The sequence below is a fragment of the Mastigoproctus giganteus genome, chromosome 3 (assembly GCF_048544385.1).
Source record: "Mastigoproctus giganteus isolate SK-2022 chromosome 3, ASM4854438v1, whole genome shotgun sequence".
Lineage (NCBI taxonomy): Eukaryota > Metazoa > Arthropoda > Arachnida > Uropygi > Thelyphonidae > Mastigoproctus > Mastigoproctus giganteus.
In genome coordinates, this window is record NC_143577.1 from 75,871,965 (window position 1) to 75,897,742 (window position 25,778).

The following is a 25,778-nucleotide window of genomic DNA, read 5'->3' on the forward strand; positions in this document are numbered from 1 at the left end:
TCTGTTATAGCATTGGAATTTTTCTTAATGTCATAAATTGTTGAAGTCCCCACATTAAACTCTTTTTGGCAAAGTTGATTGGTCCCATAGTTGGAGAGTGTGTATTCGTTGTTAAAGATAGTAAATAATTCGTGGGATTTGTGAAGAGTCAGACTATAGGGGTGAATGAGATTATGATATCGTTGGATGTAGTGTCATTGTTTACATGTATTCCTATAACACATGGGGTTCAATGTGTTAAAATGGCCCTACAGAAAGATGACACTTTAAATGCCAGGTCTCATTTAAACATTGAAGATATTTGTTGTGGTACAGAATTGTGTCTCTCGAGTACTACTATGTTATTTCAAGGGGTGATATACAAGCAGGTTCACGGCACAGCTAAGGGTTCTCCTATCAGTGCTATTGTGGCGAATCTAGCCATGGAGGAATCAGAGAACAGGATTTTTGAAGGATTGGAGTTCCCTATGCGTAAGTGGAAAAGATATGTGGATGACACATTCACTATTGTCAAAAGGGGAGAGAGGAAGATGTGCTTAGTTTTCTTAACAGTTTTTCTCCGTTTATACAGTTTACCCCAGAGGTAGAAGCAGGTGGTACTCTCCCATTCCTGGATGTAATGGTATACAGAGATGGCTCTAGGCTTAAAACCACAATCTATAAGAAACCAATGTGCCGGAGACTAGGCAACATAAGAATAGCGTCGCTAAGGCACTATTTGATAGGATTGGGACCCACTGTAGTACCCCTGAGGGGAGAGAGAGAGAGAGAGAGAGAGAGAGAAATTTCACGAATTGCAGCGGATCTTATGAAATGCAGTTACCCCCAGAGGATCGTGGATAAATATAGAAGAGGAGTGGAGTCTATCCATAGAGAATCGGCTGTTCCGGTTACCACAGCTTACATTCCCTACTATCCAGGCCTTACAGAATGCATTGCAAGGGTATTTCGGGATTATCAAGCACGCTGTGTGCAGCTTCCGGGTCGGAGGTTGCACACAGTAGTGTCGCAATTTAAGGACCCCATATTAAGGGACTCTAGTAGTGGGGTTATATACGAGATTAAATGCCCAGATTGTGGGGAATGTTATGCAGGGGAGACGGGGTGGCGCCTTACCTTAAGGATTGTCTGGGGGAACACACAAGTACCATACAGACCGCAGAGTTTGATGAGTCCGCTGTTGCTGAACATTTTTGGGAAAGACAGTACCAGGTCTCTGCAGAAAATGCTGTCATCCTTGATTGGGCACAAGTTCTGGGACCGCAAGTGGCTCGAGAGCTTGTGAATTTGCTCATCCGATAACAATACTATGAATAGAGATGGGAGTGTGCGGCTTCACCCCCTTTTTGAGGCTATAGTCCTCTCAAAAGATGAGCGTTTCTGTTTACCACGTTCCCGAGCTGCTTCCGGTTCTGGGGCACGTGTAGGAACTTTTGTTCATGCGCCACGTGTGCCATGAACCTGATACTTAAGGATGTGCTGCTTAAGCATTATTTCTTGTTGAGAAAGGAGGTGGACGCCCCCAAAAGCTATAATTGTACAGTTTTAACACTTTTAACCTTATATATTTTATTGTATTTTATAATTGTTCAGTTTTAACGCTTTTAACCTTATATATTTTATTTTATTTTCAGGCTTTATTCACAATCAGTTATTGTAAACAGATTATGTTACAGTATTCTTTGTATTTATATATATAGTATTAAATTATTTTAACTCAACGGTTGGTGTATTAATGTTCATATTGTGAACATTAATACACCAATATGAACTTTCCCAACCTCAGAGGCCTTTTGGAAGATAAAAGTAAACTTCATGACATCTAGCATTCTGTTACTAGCCACAAAATTTTTTATTTATGCCCCTGGTTCTTCGCTCTTCTACCAGTAAAAATACACCTCCCTTATTCATTTTAGTGATTCCCTTCACGGCTTTATATATCTCTATCAGCTCCCCCACAAGATGCCTAGTAACGAATCTTTGCAATCTGTACTTTCTAAGCTCTTCTTCATATGGATATCGATTAGCACCTCACGCCAATCTGGATATTCTTCTTGGAACCCTTTCTAAAAGCTCTGTGTCTTTCTTAGCATGGCCTGCAGACCAGAACACAATGTTCTAAATGTGGTCTCACCATCATCTTATATAAATGGATATCCTTTGCCACCATGTGCCTTCCTGACCACTTGTTTACACCGCATGGTAAATTTCAAGCCTGGCTAAATCCCCTAAGTATTTTTCATCCTGAACCACTTTTAACTCCACTCACCCACTTGTAAGTAATTCCTGGATTTCTATTCCCCAGGTACAAAACTTTACACTTAGAAGCATTAAAGCTCAGCTACCAATTTTCAGAACATTTATGCAACAAATCTGTTATTCTGAAGCCAAACCTTTAAATCATCAGCAAACTTTGACAATTTACTTTGAACTCCCTCATCAATGTCATTAAAGAAGAGAAGAAACAGAAGTGACTCCTAATACTGATCCCTGAGAAACTCCATTCACCCCAAGGAATATCCATTTATGATTATTCTGCTTCATATATCTTTTAGCCAGCCCTTGAAGCATCTGAAGTCAAAGTAATTATCAAAGTAGTTTCTTGCATCCAAGTGCTTTATTACTTCATCATAATAATTAACAAGATTAGTCATGAAAGACTTGCTCTTCAAGAACCCATGATGTGATCCATTAAGGATACCATTCTTATCTAGATGGTCCTGTATTGTATTGTATCCTTACCCTTTTGTTAGTCATGCAGGGTTGACTGAACCGTGAAAATATTTCAGCAATTTATGCTTCATTTACCCTATCCACATAGCCGAAATTAATAACACTTGTTGTTGAAAATGTTTTCTTTGAATTCTCCACAGAAAATTCATGATCAAGTTAAACCTAATTATGTACATATGTTAATTCACATATGTAGTAGTAGTGGCATGTGATGAAAGAAAGCAAATGTATGAGCTTATGCAGCATCAGCCAAAAAAAAAAAAAAAAAAAAAAAAACACACCATTCCTTCAAAAAATGCCTGTCCAGTTCCTCCTTAAATTTATTCAACCTATCAACTTCCACAACGACAGATGGAAGTTTGTTCCAGCAATTAACCGCCCGCTGGCTAAAGGCAAATTTCCGCACATCTATTCTACATCTGTCCTTTCTTAATTTGAATTTATGCCCCCTAAGGTTCGTAATCTGAACAAGTGGAAGGATCCCATCAGAATTCAGCGTGCTGAACCCATTCAAGGCCTTATACACCTCAATCAGATCACCGTGCAGGCAGGTGCCTAGTCTCCAGCCACTGCAATTTGCAGAACTTAAGCCTCTCTTGATAAGAGGACCCCTTCATTCCCCTCACCAATCTTGTTGCCCTTCTCTGTACATGCTCAAGTAAATCTACATCCTTCCTAAAATGAGGCCTCCAGACCTGTACGCAATACTCAAGGCAAGGCCTGACCATTGCCTTATACAGAGGGATAATCACCTCCTTTTCTCTGCTAGCAAAATTCCTATATATCATTGACAAAACCCCATGACCTGCCCTGGCAGCCTGTCTGCATTGCTCAGAAAACTTCATATCTGACTGCACAATTACTCCCAGGTCTTTTTCATTTTCTACCACCTTAAGTGTAGTACCACACAGTTGGTACATTTCTCTGGGATTACTTCTACCCATATGCAGTACTTTGCATTTGTCAAGGTTAAACTTCAGTTGCCACTTCTTAGCCCATCTGCCCAAATTATCTAGATGCTGTTGCAGTAGCACACTGCCATTACTGTCATTAACAACCCTGCCAACGTTTGTATCATCTGCAAACTTCGACACTAAGCCTGATATAACTTCATCAATATCATTGATAAATATACAAAACAACAGTGGACCCAACACCAAACCCTGTGGGACTCCACTAATAACATTAGTCCAAGAAAAGCAGCACCCATTGATTACCACCCTCTGTCTTCTCGCACTTAACCATCCTTTTATCCATTGTAGCAACTTACCCTTAATACCATTCTGCTCCAATTTGTACAATAGCCTTCCATGCGCATCAGTGTCAAAAGCTTTCCTGAAATCCAAATATATGATATCAAAATTATTTTTTGCATCCAGTTCCTTTGTAACCACATCATAATATCCTATCAAATTTGTCAGACAAGACTTTCCCTTAACAAACCCATGCTGTGTCTGAAAAATTGCTGCAGTTTTGTCTAGATGATCCTGCAATGCATCTTTAACCAGTGACTCCATTATTTTACCCGGAACAGAAGTTAAACTAACTGGTCTGTAATTACTCGTGTCACCCTTCGAACCCCCTTTGTGAATTGGGGATACATTTGCACATCTCCAGTCCGTGGGAACCTCCCCTGAGTCCAAGGATGCTCTCATAATTATGGCTAAGGGTTTGCTTAGTTGCTTTGCCGCCTCCTTTAATATAACTGGATAGATCCCATCCACTCCAGGTGCTTTTCTTACGTTTAACTTCAACAGTTTCTCTTCCACTTTGCTCTCAGTTATTACAAAATCATTAAGTATCCTGCTACAATTTGATAACCTTCTGCCATTTTCAAACCTTAATAATTCCTCATGTGTGAATGTAGATGCAAAATACTCATTCAGTTTGTTTGCTATCTGAGCAGGATCATCAACAGTCGAACCATCGATGTCAAGTGGACCAATCAGATTCATCCCCCTCCTTTTAGAGTTTATATAAGTAAAGAAATCCTTGCTGTTTTTTTTAGCATCTTTTGCCAAGGATTTTTCGTAATCTCACAATGTGATGAAGAGTTATTGATAGTAAGTTCATTTTATTGCTGCACGCTTTCTTTCAATTGGTAATGCTCTCTGGCCTGGAATCAAATGGTTTATGTGCACACTTCATGTTTCATGGAGTGAGTACTACTGTTACTGACACACTCTCCACTAATCAAAGTCTACGTTGATGGCACAGTTTTAAATTTGCATTCACTTGCCAACAGGTCTAAAGGGAGTTTCAATTTTCAAAAATTAATTAACATATGATTTTTCATAGTTGTGTTCAAAAAGGTATATGATTTTTTTGTTCAGAAAAGTATGTGAAAATAAAAATATATGATTTTTCACAGTTGCATTCAGAAAAGATTGAAAATATAGGTGGCATCAAAAAAAAAATTGTGAATTATATTTTGCTGAATTTTCAAATTTTTGCTCACAGAGAGGAATTTCAAATTTTCCTACCACTAATGATGGGTTAAGCACAGATTCCATGATCGTTTTCAATGTTTATTTTACCCTTCAAAAGTAAACATTGAAAACAGTCACTCATCTGTGGAGAGTTTTGAAATTTGTGGAAAAGTAATGAAAAAAGTTAATGCACTCTGGTGATTTATCACACAGATCTATGAAATGGAAACTTAGTCTGAAAAACAAATGTTTAAAGGTACGTCATACTGGCACTGCTAATTAATTTTTGCTGTTTATACGGATAGGATTCATATTACAATTTCATGAATTACTCTGGTTTGCCACAGTACCATTAATGGATGACATGATAAGGAATATGCATCTTCAAGCAATTCTGCTTGTTTTACTTCTTTCAATAAACTGGAAGGAAAAATCTAGTTGATCAAAAATCCACAGAAGAGTGATATGACAATCCTTTAAGACAATGTCAATACTGTAATAAATTAAAAATAAAAATATAAAATAAACATTACTATATACAATAAAAACATTACAATACGCAACTAACCAGAAATTATACTTCACACCACTTAAATATAATTAAATTAAAAATATGGATGTATTAAAATAAAAGCACGCACTAAACCAGGTTACTGGTATCTTTCAACTGAAATATTCTGCCTTTCACAACTAAAATACAATTCTGATCAATAAACTTCTTGAAGGAAAATTCTCTCATTAACATTAGCAAAGGCATACAATGCAAGAAAGCAGGCTTATAGTGCATCAGCCAAAAAAAAAATTCCCATTTCACCCATCCTTTCACTCCAAAAGTTTGCCCACTTCTTCCTTGAATTTATGTAAGTTATCAACTTCCACGACAGACATAAGTTTGTTCAGGTAATCAATTACCTGCTGGCTAAAGGCAAATTTTCACGCATCTATTCTACACCTGTCTTTCCTCAATTTGAGTTTATGCCCCCTCATGTTTGTAATCTGAGCAAGAAGAAGTATCCCATCAACATTGAGCCTGCTCAAACCATTCAAGGTCTTATACACACAAATCAGATCACCTCGCAGGTGCCAGATTCCAAGACGCTGCAATTTGAGAACTTAAGCCTTTCTTGGCAAAAGCACCCCTTTGTTCCCCTCACCAGTATTACTGCCCTTCTTTGTACTCATTCTAACAACTCTACATCCTTCCTAAAATGAGGCCTCCAGACTTGTATGCAGTACTCAAGGTGTGGCCTGACCAGTGCTGTACACAAAGGGATAATCACCTCCTTATCTCCCCTGATAACAAAATTCCTGTAAATCACTGACAACACCCCATGACCTGCTTTGCTCAGAAAACTTCATATCTGACTGCACAATTACCCCAAGGTCTTATTCATTCTCCATTACCCCGCGTGTAGTATCACATAGTTGGTACAGTAACCCGAGCAGTCCCTCGGGTTACTGCTACCCATATGCAGTACTTTGCACTTATCAATGTTAAGCTCCAGTTGCCACTTAGCCCATTTATCTAACTTTTTTAGAGCCTGTTGCAGTAGCATACTGCCATTAACAACCCTGCCAACCTTTGTATCATCAGCAAACTTCAACATTAATCCTAATATACCTTCATCAATATCATCGATAAATATACAAAACTACAATAGGCCCAAACATTGAACACTGGGAAACTCTAATAATAACATTATTCCATGAAAGCAATGTCCATTGATTACCACTCTCTGTCTTCTTACACTCAACAATGCTTTTATCCATTGTAGCGACTTGCCCTTAATGCTATACTGCTCCAATCTGTACAGTAGTCTTTCGTGTGCAACAGTATCAAAAGCTTTCCTGAAATTCAAGTATATGATGTCAAAATTATTTTTTGCATCCAGTTCCTTTGTGACCACTTCATAGTATTTAATGGAATTGAACAGACAAGACTTCCCCTTAACAAACACATTTCTATCTATTACAATTTCTACTCCACTTTGCTCTCGGTTATTACAAAATCATCTATTGGTGTTTAATAAGTTTCTGTCCTCCACTTCCCTACAGATGTCTTGTCTAGATGATCCTGCAATGCTTCTTTAAACAGTGACTCCATTATTTTCCGTGGAACAGAAGTTAAACTAACAGATCTGTAATTACTCGTGCCACCCTTTGATCCTCCTTTGTGCATTGGAGATACATTTGCATATCTCCAGTCTGTGGGTTTGTTTGTTTGTTATTTGGTTTTTAGGAGCATTAGCAACTAAGGCCATATTGCTCCGGGATATGCGGTGGTCATTCCCTGACCTTTCTGCATCTTCTTTATTTGGTCGTGATGGGCTCGATCCCCGGTCTAATCAAGAAGCGTGTGCTATGCACTGCTACTCCTTCCCACCTGGCTACGGAGGCGCCCCAGTCTGTGGGACCTCCCCTAAGTCCAAGGACTCTCATAATTATGGCTAAGGGTAGATCTCTTCTGGATAGATCTCTTCCACCAGAGGTGCCTTTCTTATGTTTAACTTCAACAATTTCTACTCCACTTTGCTCTCGGTTATTACAAAATCATCTGTTGGAGTTTAATAAGCTTCTGTCCTCCACTTCCCTACAGAATTCCTCATGTGTGAATGTAGATGCAAAATACTCATTCAGCACGTCAGCTATTTGAGCAGCATCATCAAAAGTCGAACAACCAACATCAAGTGGACCAATCTCATTTATCCCCTTCGTTCTCGAGTTTATATAAGTAAAGAAGTCTTTGCTGTATTTCTTTGTGAAATATTTCTGGAATCTGCCTTCGCTTGCCTAACCTCCTTTGTGACTTGATTACAGACTAGCTTATATCTACCATAAGCTTCTGTGTTGCCTGATAATTTTTCTTCTCTACCACGAGTCTCACTAGTTCAACTGACATTCATTTGAGCCTAAACCTTGAACAGCATTTCTTAGTTGGTATGAAAAGCCTAGTAGCTTCCAAGGTTAATTCCTTGAATACTTCCCATTTAGAATTTGCTGTTGGTAACATCATCAGTTGGTCCCACTGTATAGAATTTTAAAAAAAATGTGTGAGACCACTGTTGTCACCTTTACGAAAGCAAAAACTCTCCCCTTCACCCCTGATGGTAGTTACATCTTTAAGTAAATCCCACATCAGTACACTGTGATCACTGCCACCTAGTGGTTCCTTTATCTACAAATTTTTAATGCATGTATAATCACTGCTGATAATCAGATCAAGAGTATTACTCCCTTTGGTTACCTCTCAAACATGCTGCAAAGGCGTAGAAAAGGACAGAAGTGGAGAAAACAATCATCCAGTAAATCCATAAAAGTCTTGCTAGTATGCAAGAGTAGCAAGTTCCAACCCCCCAAGTTCCAGTCAATATCTGGGAAGTTAAAATTCCCAATTATAAGACATTCTGATCTCCTGAATATCAGAGTCATTTGTTCTATAACACACTCCTACCCTCATTTTTGCTTTCCCAGTGCTTATTTCACACCAAACTGACTTAATATTGCACTGTCCACCAATGTCAACTGGATTAAATGTTTCTTAACTTCCCTTCCTATCCTGTGTATTCTTTCTGCACACATTGTACTCCCAAAATTCGAATTCTGCAGTCCTTATATCTATGTGACTTCACGTTTCTGATATCCCAAAAATATCAGTCTTTGATGTGTTGAACAACTCTTAAATCCAAGGAGATGTACAAGTCAGGCAAATGTCTCCATGGTCAGCATAGAACAAGTCACATAAATAAATATACTAGGCACTAAGCAATGATATGCTGCTCCCCCCCCCCAATGTTATAATAACACAGATCCCGGGGGGGGATAGAGTTCAATCTACCTATTCCTAATAAAAATGGTTTGTTTATTATGATATCTTCCATATCATAATAAACTAAAGACTCTAGCTCAAGATAACTGTGGTAATAAATATTTTTAAATTTTCAATAACCTGGGCCTTTCAGAAGTCTATGCAACATCCCACTGTTCAATAATTAAACTCCATCTATGAACTCTGAAGGTTTGCACACTGAACAGCAAAATTACAGAAAAATCAAACTCATGAGCAAGTCAGAATATTTCTTCCTGAAGCTATCAGTAACTTGTTTTAGTGTGCAGTCTGACTTCAACAGATCTGCATTCTAAATATTAATTTTATTTATTTATTAGCTTAAATTATTATTATACATTATCATCCTTATTTTAATTTATAGTATGCTGTTATTGCTTTGAATAAATACTGCTATTCAACTGTTTCACCTGATCTACAAGGTTTCTTTCAGCATCCAAATAAGAAGTTAGACTAATCCAAAAGATAAACTTTTCATTAGAATTTTTTTATTTTACAAAGGAGAAAAATTTAATATCTCTATTTGATCTGTGAGCAAATATTACTCAGAGATCAGTTTTTTCAGCTACTTACTCACCTTCAGAAATGATTCCACCGTTTTTGACTTTCCAAGAGTCATAATAACTTCATTGGGAAGAATATTTTCTGAAGACTGTGCCACAATGTTGTCCGTGCTGAAAAAAGAATATAGATGTACAATATTAGTACAAGAGAACCTCATAAATCCGGCAAGGCTGTCAACAGACAGCCTTGCCGGATTTATGAGTTTAGAGTTGAAACTAAATTGGCAACAATAAAGACCACTATAATACCTGGTACATTTAAAGTTCAAATGAGGCAACTTGCAGCATTCATAAAAAAAAAAAAAAAAAAAATCAATTTTCTTGATTCTATAATAATAATAATAATTCATAATGTAGCACTTAAATAAAAATTAGTGTTTCCTGTTTGACTTACAAAATACTGTTTCTGCATTTTTACTGTAATAAAATACAATATAGTTATTATTTTGGAGAACAGTAAAAATCTAAGCATTTCAACCTTTTCAAAGTGAAATCTGTCTAATTCTTCAGTGTGTGTGTGTGTGTGTGTGTGTGTGTGAGAGAGAGAAGTATAATAAGGAAAATAATTCATTCACCGAATAAGCGGTACAAGAAATAGAATGAAACACCCAAAAATATCTGTGTAACTTCAAGAAATTAAAAATTCACTCTCTCCATTCTGGTTGAAGTGTTTAGATTTTCACTATTTTCCATTTAAATTTACCTGCACACCATGGCTAAAAGAACAACTTAGTTTATTATTTTTCAAGAGAAACATTTCTTCAAAATGTATAGTCATCTTTATTCAGAAATAATGATGGAAATAAAAATTTTTCTTTTTCTTTCCCACATCAATTGATGTGGGAAAGAAAAATAAAAATAGAATCTTATATGCACAGTTGAACAATTCATGTTCTACTGTGCATATAAGAACTAAAGGCTAAAATATTAACAAGTAAGAAATGTGTAATCAAATTAAAAACTTTATGTAAATGAAATTGCCGTAATTTACCAGTTCTATTGTTTACAGTCACCAGTTAATCTTTACAACATGGTACCCCTTCTGACTGATCATTGCAAGTAGCTGACATTAATAGGCTTGGCCCCTCCTGCTCATTGCTTTCATTGCTACGATTGGAAGCTCTGACCATTGTACACAGTACTCATTTTAGTTAGTGTGTTTAATTGCCCTCCATTGCTTTTTTAAATTGGAAAATTAGTTCCCAATTATAAAGCAGTAGCAGATGAGAGGGATTCACTCTAACACTAAGTAAAAAGCAACCAGTGTGAGGGGCTAGACCTGTCAATCACTACTGCTCGCAACGATCAATCAAAAAGAGTACCAGACTGTAAAGACTAAACCCAGTCTCTGAAGAAGTGGTACAGGAAGTACCACAAAACATCTGATTTAATAAATTAAAAGCAGATTACACTCCACGCAGGTTGAAGTGCTCATTAATTCATCAATTTCCATTTCTTGATATACTAGCGCACCATGCCTAACATAAAATACTAACATATTTTGCATCTGATATTGAGCATCAGATTGGCAAAGGATGCAAAGAAAAACAGCAAAGACTTCTATAGTTATGTACACTCTAGAAGGAAGGGGATGGATCAGATTGTTCCAATTTATATCATATTTTGACTGTTGATCATCCTGTTCAGATAATCAACAAACTGAATGAGTATTTTGCACCTACATTCACACATGAAGAATTCTGTAGGGAAGTGGAGGACAGAAGCTTATCAAACTCTAACAGGGAGCTAAATGTTTTGTAATAACTGAGCAAGTGGAGGAGAAACTGTTGAAGTTGAACATAAGAAAGACATCTGGGATGGATGGAATCTATCCAGTTATATTAAAGGAGGTGGCAAAGGAAGCAAGCAAACCCTTAGCCATAATTATGAGAACATCCTCAGACTCAGGGGAGGTCCCCCAAGGACTGGAGATGTGCAAATGTATCTCAAATTCACAAAGTGGGATGAAAGGGTGACATGAGTAATTACAGAACTATTAGTTTAACTTCTGTTCTGGGAAAAATAATGGAGTCACTGGTTAAAGAAGCATTACAGGATTATCTAGACAAGACTGTTGTAATAAATCAGACACAGCATGGGTTTGTTAAGAGGAAGGTCTTGTCTGACCAATTTTATTGAATACTATGATGTGGTTATAAAGGAACTGGATGCAAAAAAATAATCTTAATATCATATACTTGGATTTCAGGAAAGCTTTTGATACTGTTGCACATGGAAGGCTACTGTACAAATTGGAGCAGTATGGCATTAAGTGCAAGTTGCTACAATGGATAAAAGGATGGTTGAGTGGGAGAAGACAGAGAGTGGTACTCAGTGGAAACTGCTCTTCACAGATTAATGTTATCGGTGTAGTCCCTCAGGGTTCAGTGTCGGGCCCATTATTGTTTTGGATATTTATTTGGATATTAAGGTTGGCAGGGTTGTTAATGGCAGTAATAACAGGGTGTTACTGCAACAGGATCTAGAAAAGTTGGTTAGATGGGCTGAAAAGTGGCAACTGAAGTTTAATATTGAAAATGCAAAGTACTGCATATGAGTAGCAGTAACCCGAGGGAAATGTACCAACTGTGTGATACTACACTCAGGGTAATGGAGAATGAATAAAACCTGTGGGTAACTGTGCAGTCTGATATGAAGTTTTCTGAGCAGTGCAGACAGGCTGCCAGAGCAGGTCATGGGGTCTTGTCAATGATATACAGGAATTTTTCTAGCAAGGATAGGGAGGTGATTATCCCTCTGCATAAGGTAATGTTAAGGCCACACCTTGGGTACTGTATACAGGTCTGGAGACTTCATTTTAGGAAGGATGTAGAGCTGCTGGAACAAGTACAGAGAGGGGCAATAGGATTAGTGAATGGAACAAAGGGTTGCTCTTACAAAGAAAGGCTTAATTTCTGCAAATTACAGTGTCAGGAGACTAGACACCTGACAGGTTGGTTGTTTAAGGATTTTATGGCACATTAGATCTAAGGCTATAATGCACCAAGTCAAACCAAGCAAGATGATCTGATTGAGGTGTATAAGGCCTTGAATGGTTTGAGCAAGCTCAATGCTGATGGAATTTTTCCTCTAGCCCAGATTAATTGCCTGAGGGGGACATAAATTCAAATTGAAGAAAGACAGTTGTAGAATAGATGCACAGAAATTTGCTGCACAGAAATTTGCCTTTAGCCAGTGGGTGGTTGATTGCTAGAAGAAACTTCCATCTGTTGTTGTGGAAGTTGATAGCTTAAATAAATTCAAAGGAGGACTGGACAAACTTTTAGAATGAATGGATGGGTGAAATAGGAAGTTTTTTTTTTTTTTTCAGCTGATGCTGTATAAGCTTGTTTTCTTGCACCATATGCCACTACTATGCTAAAGGTGATTAAATTATTTATGACAGCACTTTCTCTTCATCACAAAAAAAAAAAAAAAAAAGCAATCCACAAGAACAAAAATGAAATTTTAAAACTTTACAAAATTATTGTGTTCAAGTGTCTCAAAATGTATTGAATGTTGGACCTTGCCATGTGCTTGTCTCTCAACAACTATAGACATGTTGCATGGTGAGAAACCCGGAAGGCTGAAGCTTTGCTCTGGAGCAATTCTGGCTACTGCAAACCACCATTAAACAAAAATTTCCACCCCACATAAATTTGGGAAATTTTACTTATCAAAAATTACAATCTGTAGAAATTCATGCACAATGTAAACAAGAATCACCTGTCTTCTCAGTCTTCAACTCATCATGGTTCAAAGTACTATAGATTTTAGGGTTTACATTAAAGAAAGAAAATGACGATATCACACCATGTGATGAAAATCAGCAACAACAACAACAAAAAAAAGGAGGCAATTCTGGGAGCTGTAACACAAAATTATTCATGTAAATAAACGTGACAAACAACACAACAGAAGATAATTGGTATGATATTAGTATTAGCCGCATGGTGCAAGAAAGCCTATGGCTTATGCTGAATCAGCCAAAAAAAAAAAAAAAAAAGAGAAACAATGAGAAACAACAAAAAGAGAAAGAAACAATGATGAAAAAAAGAGGAAAAAAAAAACTAATTATTAATAAAAGAAAAGGAAATTAAAACTATCATCCTATGCATTTCCCTCACCCGAAGGTACTATCCAGATCCTTTGAATTTCCCCAAACTATCAGCCTCTACCACCCATGTGGGCAACTTATTCCAGTAATTTATAACTCGCTGGCTAAAATAAAACTTCCTGCAGTCCAACTAAACATCTCCCCCCCCCGTAACTTGAATTTATGTCCCCTAGTTCTAGCATCATTTGAATTTCCCCAAACTATCAGCCTCTACCACCCATGTGGGCAACTTATTCCAGTAATTTATAACTCGCTGGCTAAAATAAAACTTCCTGCAGTCCAACTAAACATCTCCCCCCCCCGTAACTTGAATTTATGTCCCCTAGTTCTAGCATCATTTATAATCTTTGAAAATTTCGTCCTCATTCATTTTACTGATGCCTCTCAGAGCCTTAAACACCTCAATCAAATCTCCTAAGGTGTCTAATTTCCAAACTCTGCAACCCACATATTCAAAGTCTTTTTTCATAAGGACGGGTAACTCGCCTCTCACCAGGCGAGTTACCCGTCTTTGCACCCTTTCAAGAAGCTCGATGTCTTCCTTTAGGTGCGGTCTCCATACTTGAACACAGTATTCCAAGTGTGGTCTAACAAAAGCCTTATATAATGGGATTATCACATCCCTATCTCTACTTGCAAAAGTTCGATAGATCATCGATAGGACATCATGGACCTTCCTTGCAACCTGTTTACAATGCTCAGAGAATTTCATGTCTGACCGTATCATAACACCCAAGTCCCTTTCCTGCAGTGCTGGGTTTAGTTGAACTCCACCAAGTGAATAAGTTATTTTGGGATTACTGTTTCCCAGGTGTACTTTTTATGGTGTTGTTTGTGCTTAATTAGATCAGACTAACGCTTTTAGGGCTTAAGCCTCGTGAAAGTTTAACTGATGTACAAGTTTGTGCAATAGCATCATGTTAGTATGTAGCAAACTCTAAAATAGCTGAGAACTGCATTGTTTTAGGTGTATCTCATAATGTGAATATCTTCACAACAAGTTGCCATGATATTGCACTACCTGGAATAAGTAATGCTTCACCAATGGAGAAGACTATTGTTACTTATTCTCAGCGGATACCACAACCCAGACGGCACTGTTTCAAGGCTATTGGGCCTATCTTCGGTGGGTGGGTAGGTACCCTGGTGATGCAATGATTGCAATTCAGTTATGAAGTATATCTCCACAATAAGAGAGATGCCTGATGGTGTATGAAGTGAATCAGACTAAAATGCTTTTAGGGCTTAAGCCTCAGGCTTGTGAAAGTTTTAACTGATGTACAACTTTGTGTGATAGCATCATATTAGTATGCAGAAAACTAAAATAGCTGAGAATGGCATCGTTTTAGGTGTATCTCATATTGTAGCGCAATATCATGGCAACTCGTTGTGGAGGTATTCACAACATGAGATTCACCTAAAATGATGCCGTTCTCAGCTATTTTAGAGTTTGCTGCATACTAACATGATGCTATTGCACAAACTTGTAAGTCAGTTAAACTTTCACACAAAGTTAGAAAGTCAGTTAAACTCTCACACTTTCACGCTCTGAAAGCATTTTAGTCTGATTCACTTCATACACCATCAAGCATCTCTCATATTGTGGAGTTATACTTCATAACTGTTGTGAAGGTATTCATGAGTTGCAATATGAGATACACCTAAAACAATGTCGTTCTCAGCTATTTTAGAGTTTGCTGCATACTAACATGATGCGATTGCACAAACTTGTACGTCACTTAATTAGATCAATGACAGAGAAAATATTCGATTTTTTTTCATTTTACTTAAATGTACAAAATGACTCATGCACTAAGCAATACTATTGTTTAGTGTATAAACCACACTTGATCTGTTTACATTATTTTACACATGGCTGATAAACGTCCAGCATGCTGGGCATTTATAGCATTTTTGGACTTTGCACATGAAACCATATTCAAAGTTACTAACAGTCTCACCAGCATGACAGTGCACGAAGAGGGCTGGACTGCTAGAGGATGACTTGACTTTTCAAAATTCAATTCACTAAAATCACAAGTGTGATCCAAATATCAGCTCCATCAATATTTTAGACAGTGGTGACCATAACAAACAAAAGTGAGAGAATGTCCATGATAAATCTCAGGAACTAATCTGTATAATGGATTCCTGTAAACTTACATAAATTTATATATTTGTGGCAATTTGTATGCCAATATTGTGTACCTAATTTTATTTCTCTATTAGTTATACTAAAAGGAATAAACAGATAAATTTATATGCAAACATTTTGCAGAATTAGTTCTTTCCACTTCCTCAGCATGAAAGATAAGATGTGAGTTAACAACATTGTGTGAGGAATTGGAAAGAACTGATTCTGTGCAGCTATATCAGTTCTTTTTTTTTTTTTTTTTTTTTTTAGCAACATCAAAAGAAGCAATTTTTGGATGGATGATGAACTGCAGACAAAAATTACTATCCTAACAAGATGGCACTATCATGCAGAATTTCCCCATCTTGTGCTAAAAATAAAAAATGCAATCCCTGTAAATATTAACCCTGTACAAGAAAAAACACGATTCAGTTGTATAAATTTATGTACTAAACTGGTGAAAAAAAAAAAAAAAAAAAAAAAAAAAAAAATTTTGGAAATTCCCAAAAAAAAAAAAAGTTGTGTAATTTCTGTTTAACTAGTTAAATGCATTTTTAAAAGAAAACTTACCTATCCTCCAATTCAGTTTTCAATTCACTAATGTTGTCTAAAATGGCTTCCTATAAACAGAACAACCATCTACAATTTAAAATGGATGCTAAAACATAGGTTTATGTACTTACCAGTATATAGTTATTATATAAATCCAACAGAAACAATTACTTTTGAAATTACTGCAAAAAACTGGAACTTTAATCATGCTTCTAAATGAATCATTTTCTTTTTGGGAATTATCCATAAAGATTGATACAAAATTACACACACTCTTTACATCATGATGAAATCATTTATTATTGCAATACATATTGTATATATATATATCAATGATATTGATGAAGGTATATAAGGCTTAATGTCCAAGTTTGCAGTGATACAAAAGTTGGCAGGATTATTAATGATAGTAATAACAGTGTGCTACTGCAACAGGATCTAGAAAGGTTGGGCAGATGGGCTGAGAAGTGACAACTGAAGTTTAACATTAACAAATGTTAAACTTCAGTTTAACATGGGGTTACTTCTACCCATACTGCATATGGATAGAAGTAACCCTAAGTGTAGTACCAACTGTGTGGTACTACGCTTAGGATGGTAGAGAATGAAAAAAACCTGGGAGTTATTGTGCAGTCAGATATGAAGTTTTCTGAGCAGTGCAGACAGGTTGCCTGAGCAGGTCACGGGGTTTGTCAATGATATACAGGAATTTTGCTAGTAGGGAAAAGGAAGTGATTATCCCTTTGTATAAGACAATATACAAAAGGAGTACTGCATACAGGTCTGGTGGCCTCATTTTAGGAAGGATGTAGAGTTGCTTGAGCGAGTACAGAGAAGGGCAACAAGATTCATGAGGGGAACGAAGGGGTCCTCTTACCATTAAAGGCTTAAGTTCTAAAAATTGCAGTGTCTGGAGGCTAGGCACCTGCAAAGTGATCTGACTGGGTGTATATGGCCTTGAATGGGTTGAGCAGGCTCAATTCTGATGGGATTCTTCCTCTTGCTCAGATTACGAACCTGAGGGGGCATGAATTCAAACTGAGGAAAGACAGTTGTAGAACAGATGCACAAAAATTTGCCTTTAGCCAGCGGGTAGTTGATTGTTGGAACAAACTCCCATCTGACGTTGTAGCATTAGTAGAGGCATATGATGCAAGAAAGCAAGCTTATTCAGCATCGGCCAAAAAAAAAAAAAAAAAAAAAAAAAAACACACCACTCACATTTCACCCCTTCATTAGTTCGAAACACCTGTCCAGCTGAGCCTTAAATTTATTTAGGCTATCAATTTCAACAACAAGTGATGGAAGTCTGTTCCACCAACCAACTACCCGCTGGCTAAAGGCAAATTTCTGCACATCTATCCAACATTTGTCTTTCCTCAATTTGAGTTTATGCCCTCTCAGGTGATTATTCTGAGCAATAGGAAGAATCCCATCGGCATTGAGCATGCTGAAACCATTCAAGGCCTTATACACCTCTATCAGATCACCTCGCCGGTACCTAGTCTCCAGACTGTAATTTGCAAAACTTAAGCCTTTCTTCGTAAGAGCAACCCTTTGTTCCATTCACTAATCTTGTTGCCCTTCTCTGTACTCGTTCCAGCAGCTCTACATCCTTCTTGAAATGAGGCCTCCAGACCTGTATACAGTACTCAAGGTGTGGCCTGACCATTGCCTTATATAGGGGAATAATCACCTCCCTATCCCTGCTAGAAAAATTAGCATTAGCATTAGTAGAGGCATTTGATGCAGGAAAGCAAGCTTATGCAGCATCAGCCAAAAAAAAAAAAACCCCACTTCCACTTCACCCCTCTGTTCGTTCAAAATACCTGTCCAGCTTAGCCTTAAACTTATTTAGGCTATCAACCTCCACCACAAGGGATGGAAGTCTGTTCCACCAACCACCCACCTGCTGGCTAAAGGCAAATTTCCGCACGTCTATCCTACATCTGTCTTTCCTCAATTTGAATTTATGCCCTTTCAGGTGATTATTCTGAGCTAAAGGAAGAATCCCATCAGCATTGAGCATGCTCAAACCATTCAAGGCTTTATACACCTCTATCAGATCACCTCACTGGTGCCTAGTCTCCAGACACAGTAATTTGCAAAACCTAAGCCTTTCTTCGTAAGAGCACCCCTTTGTTCCATTCACTAATCTTGTTGCCCTTCTCTGTATTCGTTCCAGCAGCTCTACATCCTTCTTGAAATGAGGCCTCCAGACCTGTATACAGTACTCTAGGTGTGGCCTGACCATTGCCTTATACAAGGGAATAATCACCTCCTTATCCCTGCTGGAAAAATTCCTGTATATCAATGACAACTCCATGAGCTACTCTTGAAGCCCGTCTGCACTGCTCAGAGAACTTCATATCTGCCTGCACAACCACCCCCAAGTCCCTTTCATTCTCTACCACTGTCAGTGTACCACAGAGTTGATACGTTGCTCTGGGGTTGCTGTTTCCTATGTGTAGTACTTTACATTTGTCAATGTTAAACTTCATTTGCCACCTCTCAGCCCATCTGCTCAACCTTTCCAGATCCTGTTGCAGCAGCATGGTGTCAGTAGTGTCCTTGACAACCCTGCCAACCTTTGTATCGTCATTAAGCTTGATATACCATCATCAATATCATTTATAAATACAGAAAACAATAATGGACCCAACACTGAGCCCTGAGGGACTCCACTAATAACATTAGTCCACGATGAGCAGTGTCCATCGATTACCACTCTCTGTCTTCTCCCCCTCAACCACCCCTTTATCCATAGCAGCAATTTGCCTCCAATGTCACACTGCTCCCATTTTTGTGTAGCAGTCTTCCATGTTCAACAGTATCAAAAGCCTTTCTAAGATCCAAGTATATAATATCAAAGCTATTCCCTGCATCCAGTTCTTTTGTGACTGCATCATAGTATCCAATTAAATTGGTCAGGCAAGACTTCCCCTTAACAAAACCATGCTGTGTCCGAGCTATAATTGAAGTCTTGTCTAAATGATCCTGCAGTGTTTCTTTAACCAGTGCCTCCATTAATTTTCCTGGAACAGAAGTTAAGCTCACAGGTCTATAATTACTTGTGTCTGCCTTTGATCCTCCTTTGTGAATTGGGGTCACATTTGCACATTTCCAGTCTATGGGTACCTCCCCTGAGTCCAAGGAAGCTCTCATAATTATGGCTAAGGGTTTGCTTACTTCCTTTGCTGCCTCCTTTAATATAACTGGATAGATCCCATCCACACCCCGGGTGCCTTTCTTGTGTTTATCTTCAACAATTTCTCCTCCACTTTACTCCCAGTTATTTCAAGATTCTGTAGCTAGAGTTGAATACACCTCTGGTATTCCCCTCGCTGAATAACTCCTCATGTGTGAATGTCGATGCAAAATATTCATTTAGTTTGTTAGCTACCTGAGCAGGATCATCAACAGTTGACCCATCAATATCAAGTGGACCAATCTGATTCATCCCCTTCCTTCTAGAGTTTCCATAAGTAAAGAACTCTTTGCTGTTTTTCTTTGCATCCCTTGCCAAGGATTTCTCGTAATCTGCCTTCGCCTGCCTAACCTCCTTTGTAACTTGGTTGCATATCAACTTGTATCTATCATAGGCTTCTGTGTCATGTGTTAATTTGTAAGTATCCCATGCATTTTTCTTCTCTGCCATATGCCTCATTAGTTCATCTGACATCCATTTTGGCCTAAACCCTGAACAATATTTCTTAGTTGGTATGTAAAGCCTAGTAGCTTCCAAATTCCCGTATATCATTGACAAGACACCATGAGCTACTCTTGCAGCTCGTCTGCACTGCTCAGAGAACTTCATATTTGCCTGCACAATTACCCCCAGGTCCTTTTCATTCTCTACCACTGTCAGTGTAGTACCACAGAGTTGATACGTTGCTCTGGGGTTACTGTTTCCCATATGTAGTACTTTACATTTGTCAATGTTAAACTTCATTTGCCACCTCTCAGACCACCTGCTCAACTTTTCCAGATCCTGTTTCAGCAGTATAGCATCAGTAGTGTCCTTAACAACCCTTAAGGTTGTTAAGGACACTACTGATGTAGCTTAAATAAATTCATGAAGGAACTGGATGAACTTTTAGAGAAAATGGAGGTGTGAAATAGTGCATTTTTCTTGCATCATATGTCTCTACTACTACTACATTACATGCCATTATCAATGACCCAAGTTTGAAAATGATTAAGGCTTCAGTAAAGATGCTGTAATGAATTCCTGAATAACAAATGATTTTATCATGGTGAAAAGACAGTAGGAAATTTTATATCAAACTGGAAGCTGTCTAAAAACTTGTAAACAATGTATACAAATTTAATTATAAATTTTTGTACATATATAAATGCATACACATATTTCTTGAAAGGAACACACGTACACATATTTCTTGAAAGGAACATACATACACATATTTCTTGAAAGGAACTGCTAACTAACAAATTAAGTTTTACATCAGTCTCTAACTATAAAGTATTTTAAAAATCCTTCTTTCAGGACACTAAAGAATGCACGAATAACATAATCCTCTTATGAAAATCTGCAACGAACCTCTAAGCTTCAAGTCTTAGAGGTTCGTTGATAGGTCTTTTGATAGGTGGACAAATAAGTAAAAAAAGAGCAGATTATTCTATATCATTATGGAAAAAAAGTGAACGCTTTTGATTATGATTTTTTTTTACCATTAAACACCCTAAGGTCTTCAGTATTTAAGTGATTTATGAAAGAAGTGCACTGATTTATACTCATATATTGAAGTATAAAACAGCATTTCTCATATTAAACTTTCATAAATAGGAAATGGGGTTGATAAACTAAACGTATTCACATTCTGTTTCAAATGACCATAGATTTGACTACTGAATATGGTTCACTTGTGCTAAAAAGATTGAGAAGCACTGGTTTAGAGCAATAAACATCTTCCAAACCATTTCATATATCTAATGATGACTGATAAACAATATAATCCCCTATGGATGGACTGATGGAATCCATATTGGCACTCATTGATCAGATGGAAGATTCTGCTAAGTTAATGGATTTGTCCATTACATTTATACAAGGTTGAAATAACAGCAAACAGGGTAGTAATTGGGAAATTTCCTTCCAAATCGATCACAACTGGAAGAGCGTTCTAATTTTGTTTTTATCAGAGCTGCAGAACTGATGCAATTTGCACAGACTTCAAGTTTCAAAAACAAAGAGTAAAATCTTATTACTCAAGTGCCATTTATCAGCAACTAGGAGTCTAAGGGTCATGCTAGGGCAAGCCAGTCTTCAATCAATTAAAACTCTAAAATATCTTGGAGTGATGATTGATAGACAGATACACTTCCTAGCATGACCCATGCTAGGAAGTGTATCTGTTTCGAATTTTGTTCACATACAATGTGAACAAAATTCAAAAGTTTGTGAGTATGATTGCTGGAATTACAAGGAAAGAACGGGAGCATCAGGGGTAAAGCATTGGCCTTATTTTATGACCACATTTTCCTGCCAATTGTGGTGTATGCATCATATCTGGTTGGGCTCCACTTTTGAGAAATTCAATGTGTGAAAAATCTTTTCAATTCAGTGATTCATCCTATTGAAGTTGTGTACAGCCAGTCAAACTGTATCTACTGATGCCCTCCAAGCTTTGACAGTGTCTAACACTTGCCTAGATTTACACTTGGTGTTTCTATGAGTTATCATCTAAGAAAGGGGCTGCCATACAACTGTTTTTCACTTGAAATAAATTGTGATGCAAATTACAAAGATGAAAGGAAGTGTCTGTGGACAGAACTTGTAAAATGGTAGCAAGAACGTTGGAGCAACTGTGTGAAAGGAACGGTAATGAAAAAAATTTTTTGCAATGGTAAATGCTAATGGTAAACAGTGAGCAATGTAGTTTAATCCCAATCTCCATACAACTTATCTTTTCACTGGACATGATTCATTTTTTACAAAATTAAGGGAATTTATATTACTGAGCATACTTTACATACTTGTGGATACTCCTGGAAGATTGGAACCATCTTTTCTATGAATGTGTCGAGTATTGTGACTTGAAGGGACAATTAATTTAAGAAGCTCCTAATCTCCACTCCTTACTCCTGGATGTGAAAAACTCTTAGTACAAAAGAAGATTTTTACACACTTTGAAATTTTGCAGTCCCGCTATTCATAATGGCACAGCATCACAGGGGCATGATGTGCTGGGGTATTCCATTCCAATGAATATTTCATTAGAATGGAATATTATTATGGTAGACAGCGTGGATGCAGGATGAGTGGTACTCTTCTGATTATAGGTGGGAGTCTATCCTGCAAACACTATGGCTTCTAAAGAAGTTCATGATACATCCTCCAGATGCCTCTTCCACTAACAGATGATTTGGAGTAGGCAGTTGAGGTGGCCACTGATGCTTTTTGGCAGACTTTTATCAGAGAAATTGGGACTCCAGTGGAAGGTAAGACCACCACAATGAACCTATTGGATTGCATTGTGGTTGCTTCCTCGATGGATGACCTGTGATGCTGTGGTTCTAGGGACTGTACATGGAGACTGATTGAGGTATTCCCTTCTACTGTTAACCACTGTACTGTTGGGACTGTTCATGTTTGAGGAAAAGTGACCACAATCCATGGTTTAGATTTCTACTTCCTGGATTGGACTTTACTCATTTTGAATCTTTATGGGAGACCTACAAGTGTCAAATAGATCCTTGGAGATAATCACAACCATATGTTGGGAATTTATAGCATCAGATACTTTCATGGTATTGCATTGTGATATGGACATTATACTGAGAATGAACTGACCTTCTAAGAGGGAATCTGAGATAACTGTACATCAACATTGTTCAGTGGTACAGCATTGTAATAGGTTACAGGAAATCTCACTGGGACTACATAGTACAATAAATAAATGCTTTAGTTATAATTATGAGAGCATCCTTCAATTCAGGAGAGTTCTCTATCAACTGGAGATGTATAAATGTTGCCTCAGTTCACAAAGGGAATCAAAAGGCGAAGTGAGCAATTACTGACATGCAAGCTTGGCTTCTGTTATAGCAAAAATAATGGAATCACTAGGCAAGAAATGCAGGCATCTTGACAGGAATAGTTATATGATAGTCACAACATAGATAAGTTGAGGGGAAATCTTGTTTGACTAATCTGATTGGATACTATGATGCAGTAACAAAGGAACTGTATGAAAACAAAATATTTTAACATTAAGTACTTAGATTTCAGAAAAGCTTTTGATACTGTTCCACACAGATGACTGCTGTTATGGATAAAGATATAGTTGAGTGGAAGAAGGCAGAGAATGGTTATCAATGGCAAACAGGTGCATTAGTGCCATATATATTATGGCGCTAATGCACCTGTTTTCTGGATGAAAAGCTGAAATGTCTGGGATAAAAAAATCATGCAACCTCACCTGATGCCAGCTAACTCGGCCACGCCATGAAAAAAAGCATAAAAAAATTCTCCACTTCATTTATAGAATTCAAACCCAGGCCTTTTCCATCCAGCACGAGGAAGACAGTGCTTATTTGCACTGAGCTACCGACAAGGACTCAATGGGCACTGCTCTTCCTGGTATAATGTTATTAGTGGAGTCCCCCAGGGATCAGTGCAGGATCCATTGCTGTTTTTAATATTTATTAATAATATTGATGAAAGCATATCAGGATTAATGTCTAAGTTTGCAAATGATACAAAGGTTTGAAGGGTGGTTAATTACAATAACCAATGTATGTTTTTTCAACGAGATGTAGACAAATTAGGCAGATGTGCTGGGTAGTGGAACTTGAAGTTTAACACTGACATATTATTATTAGCCATATGGTGCAAGGAAGCCTGAGGCTTATGCTGCACCAGCCAAATATATTCCCAAGTTACCCTGAGAGAGAGAGAGAGAAAGAGAGAGAGAGAGAGAAGTAGAAAGGAATCACAAAGAAAGAAGGATGATGGTATCCAGCTACCCTGGGAGTGCCAAGCCCTTACTCACCAGATGCAAGCCCCTGTATTTAAATATACAAGGTACTGCATACAGATAGCAGTAACCTTAGAATAACATACCAACTGTATGGTTCCCCATTCAAAGAAGTGGAGAACCATAAAGTTCTGTGGAAATGGTTATTGTGCAGTCAGACCTGAAGTTCTTTGGGCAGTGCAGACAGGCTAATAGGACAGCTCAAGGGGTTTTGTCAATGATATATAGAATTCTTTCATCAGAGATAATGAGGTGATATTAGGCACTGGTTAAGCCACATCTTGAGTACTGTACAGTCGGTCCTCGTATAACACGTGTTTACATTACACGAATTCGATCATACACGATTTATAAATAGGGGAACGTTATCTTACATAACATGAACCAAATTCGCTTATGCATGATTCGCCTTTGTGTTTACAAGAAATGGCAGTCGAACGCGGAATCACCCCAACCCAATGCAACACGATAGGAATGAAGAAGATTCTGAAAATGTATTTATGTGTTTTATATCAGTGAAGGGGAAACACATTTCACCATAATAACGTAAAAACCAACACAATTCCAGCTATCGATATAATCACAAATGCAATTAGATGGAGTTTACTACCAGTTTATAACAGATTCCACTAGCAGAAACGAAACTGGAAATTGTTTTTATTGTTTTATGGTAGTAACCCCCAGATATGTGCTTTAGTAAAATGTGGGGTGTTAATAGTGTATCTCGGCCTTTATGGTGTTGTTTATTCAGTTGCTATACACGCGCAGCTTTGTTTATGTGTATTAAGCGTGCCTCCTCGTTTTGTAATTGTGCTTTAAAAATGAGTAAAATACTTAAAAGGTGTGAAAAGGAAGCATCCTGGCGAAGACACTGCAGATTCAGAGAGAGAAAAAAAAAGAAGCAATATCGATAAACAGAGGTGGACTAGGTCAAAAATTCTTACCCTGGGAAAATTTATAGTGGCTTCATACTACGGTTTATGGCCAAAATCACACCGGCCTCCGGCCCACCGGGATTTCCCGGGTAAGGCTTATGTCCAGTCCGCCTCTGTCGATAGAGAAAAAATATGAAATTGTGAAACGCTTTGAGCAAAATGAAAGACCATGTGATATTGCACATGCTACAGACCTAAATGAGGCAACGCCGAGAATTACAAAGAATGCGGAGAAAATAAAAACAACTTTCATAGCAGGAACAACTCAAAGTGTAATTAAAAACCATTAGATTAAGACACAAGAATTGGAAGAGATGGAACGGCTGTCATCTGTTTGGATAGAAAATCAAACAAAAAACAAGTTTGCTTACAATAGAAGCAAAAGCATTGCAATATTTTATTACGTAATAGTTGTAATAAAATACGTAAGCATTTTATTACGACTTACGTATTATAATTTATAATTACGTATTA

At 37.6% G+C, this 25,778-nt stretch overlaps 1 protein-coding gene across 1 annotated transcript in view; it reads right to left on the reverse strand.

The window, feature by feature from the left end:
- Window positions 1-25,778, reverse strand: part of eIF2Bbeta (eukaryotic translation initiation factor 2B subunit beta) — a 199,645-nt gene that overhangs the window by 99,319 nt on the left and 74,548 nt on the right. Inside the window, exons 6-7 of the mRNA XM_090370568.1 lie at window positions 16,391-16,440; window positions 9,584-9,680 (exon numbers count right to left, since the gene is read on the reverse strand). Of these exons, the coding sequence (XP_090226694.1) occupies window positions 9,584-9,680; window positions 16,391-16,440 (147 nt within the window). The remainder of the gene's footprint in view (window positions 1-9,583; window positions 9,681-16,390; window positions 16,441-25,778) is intronic.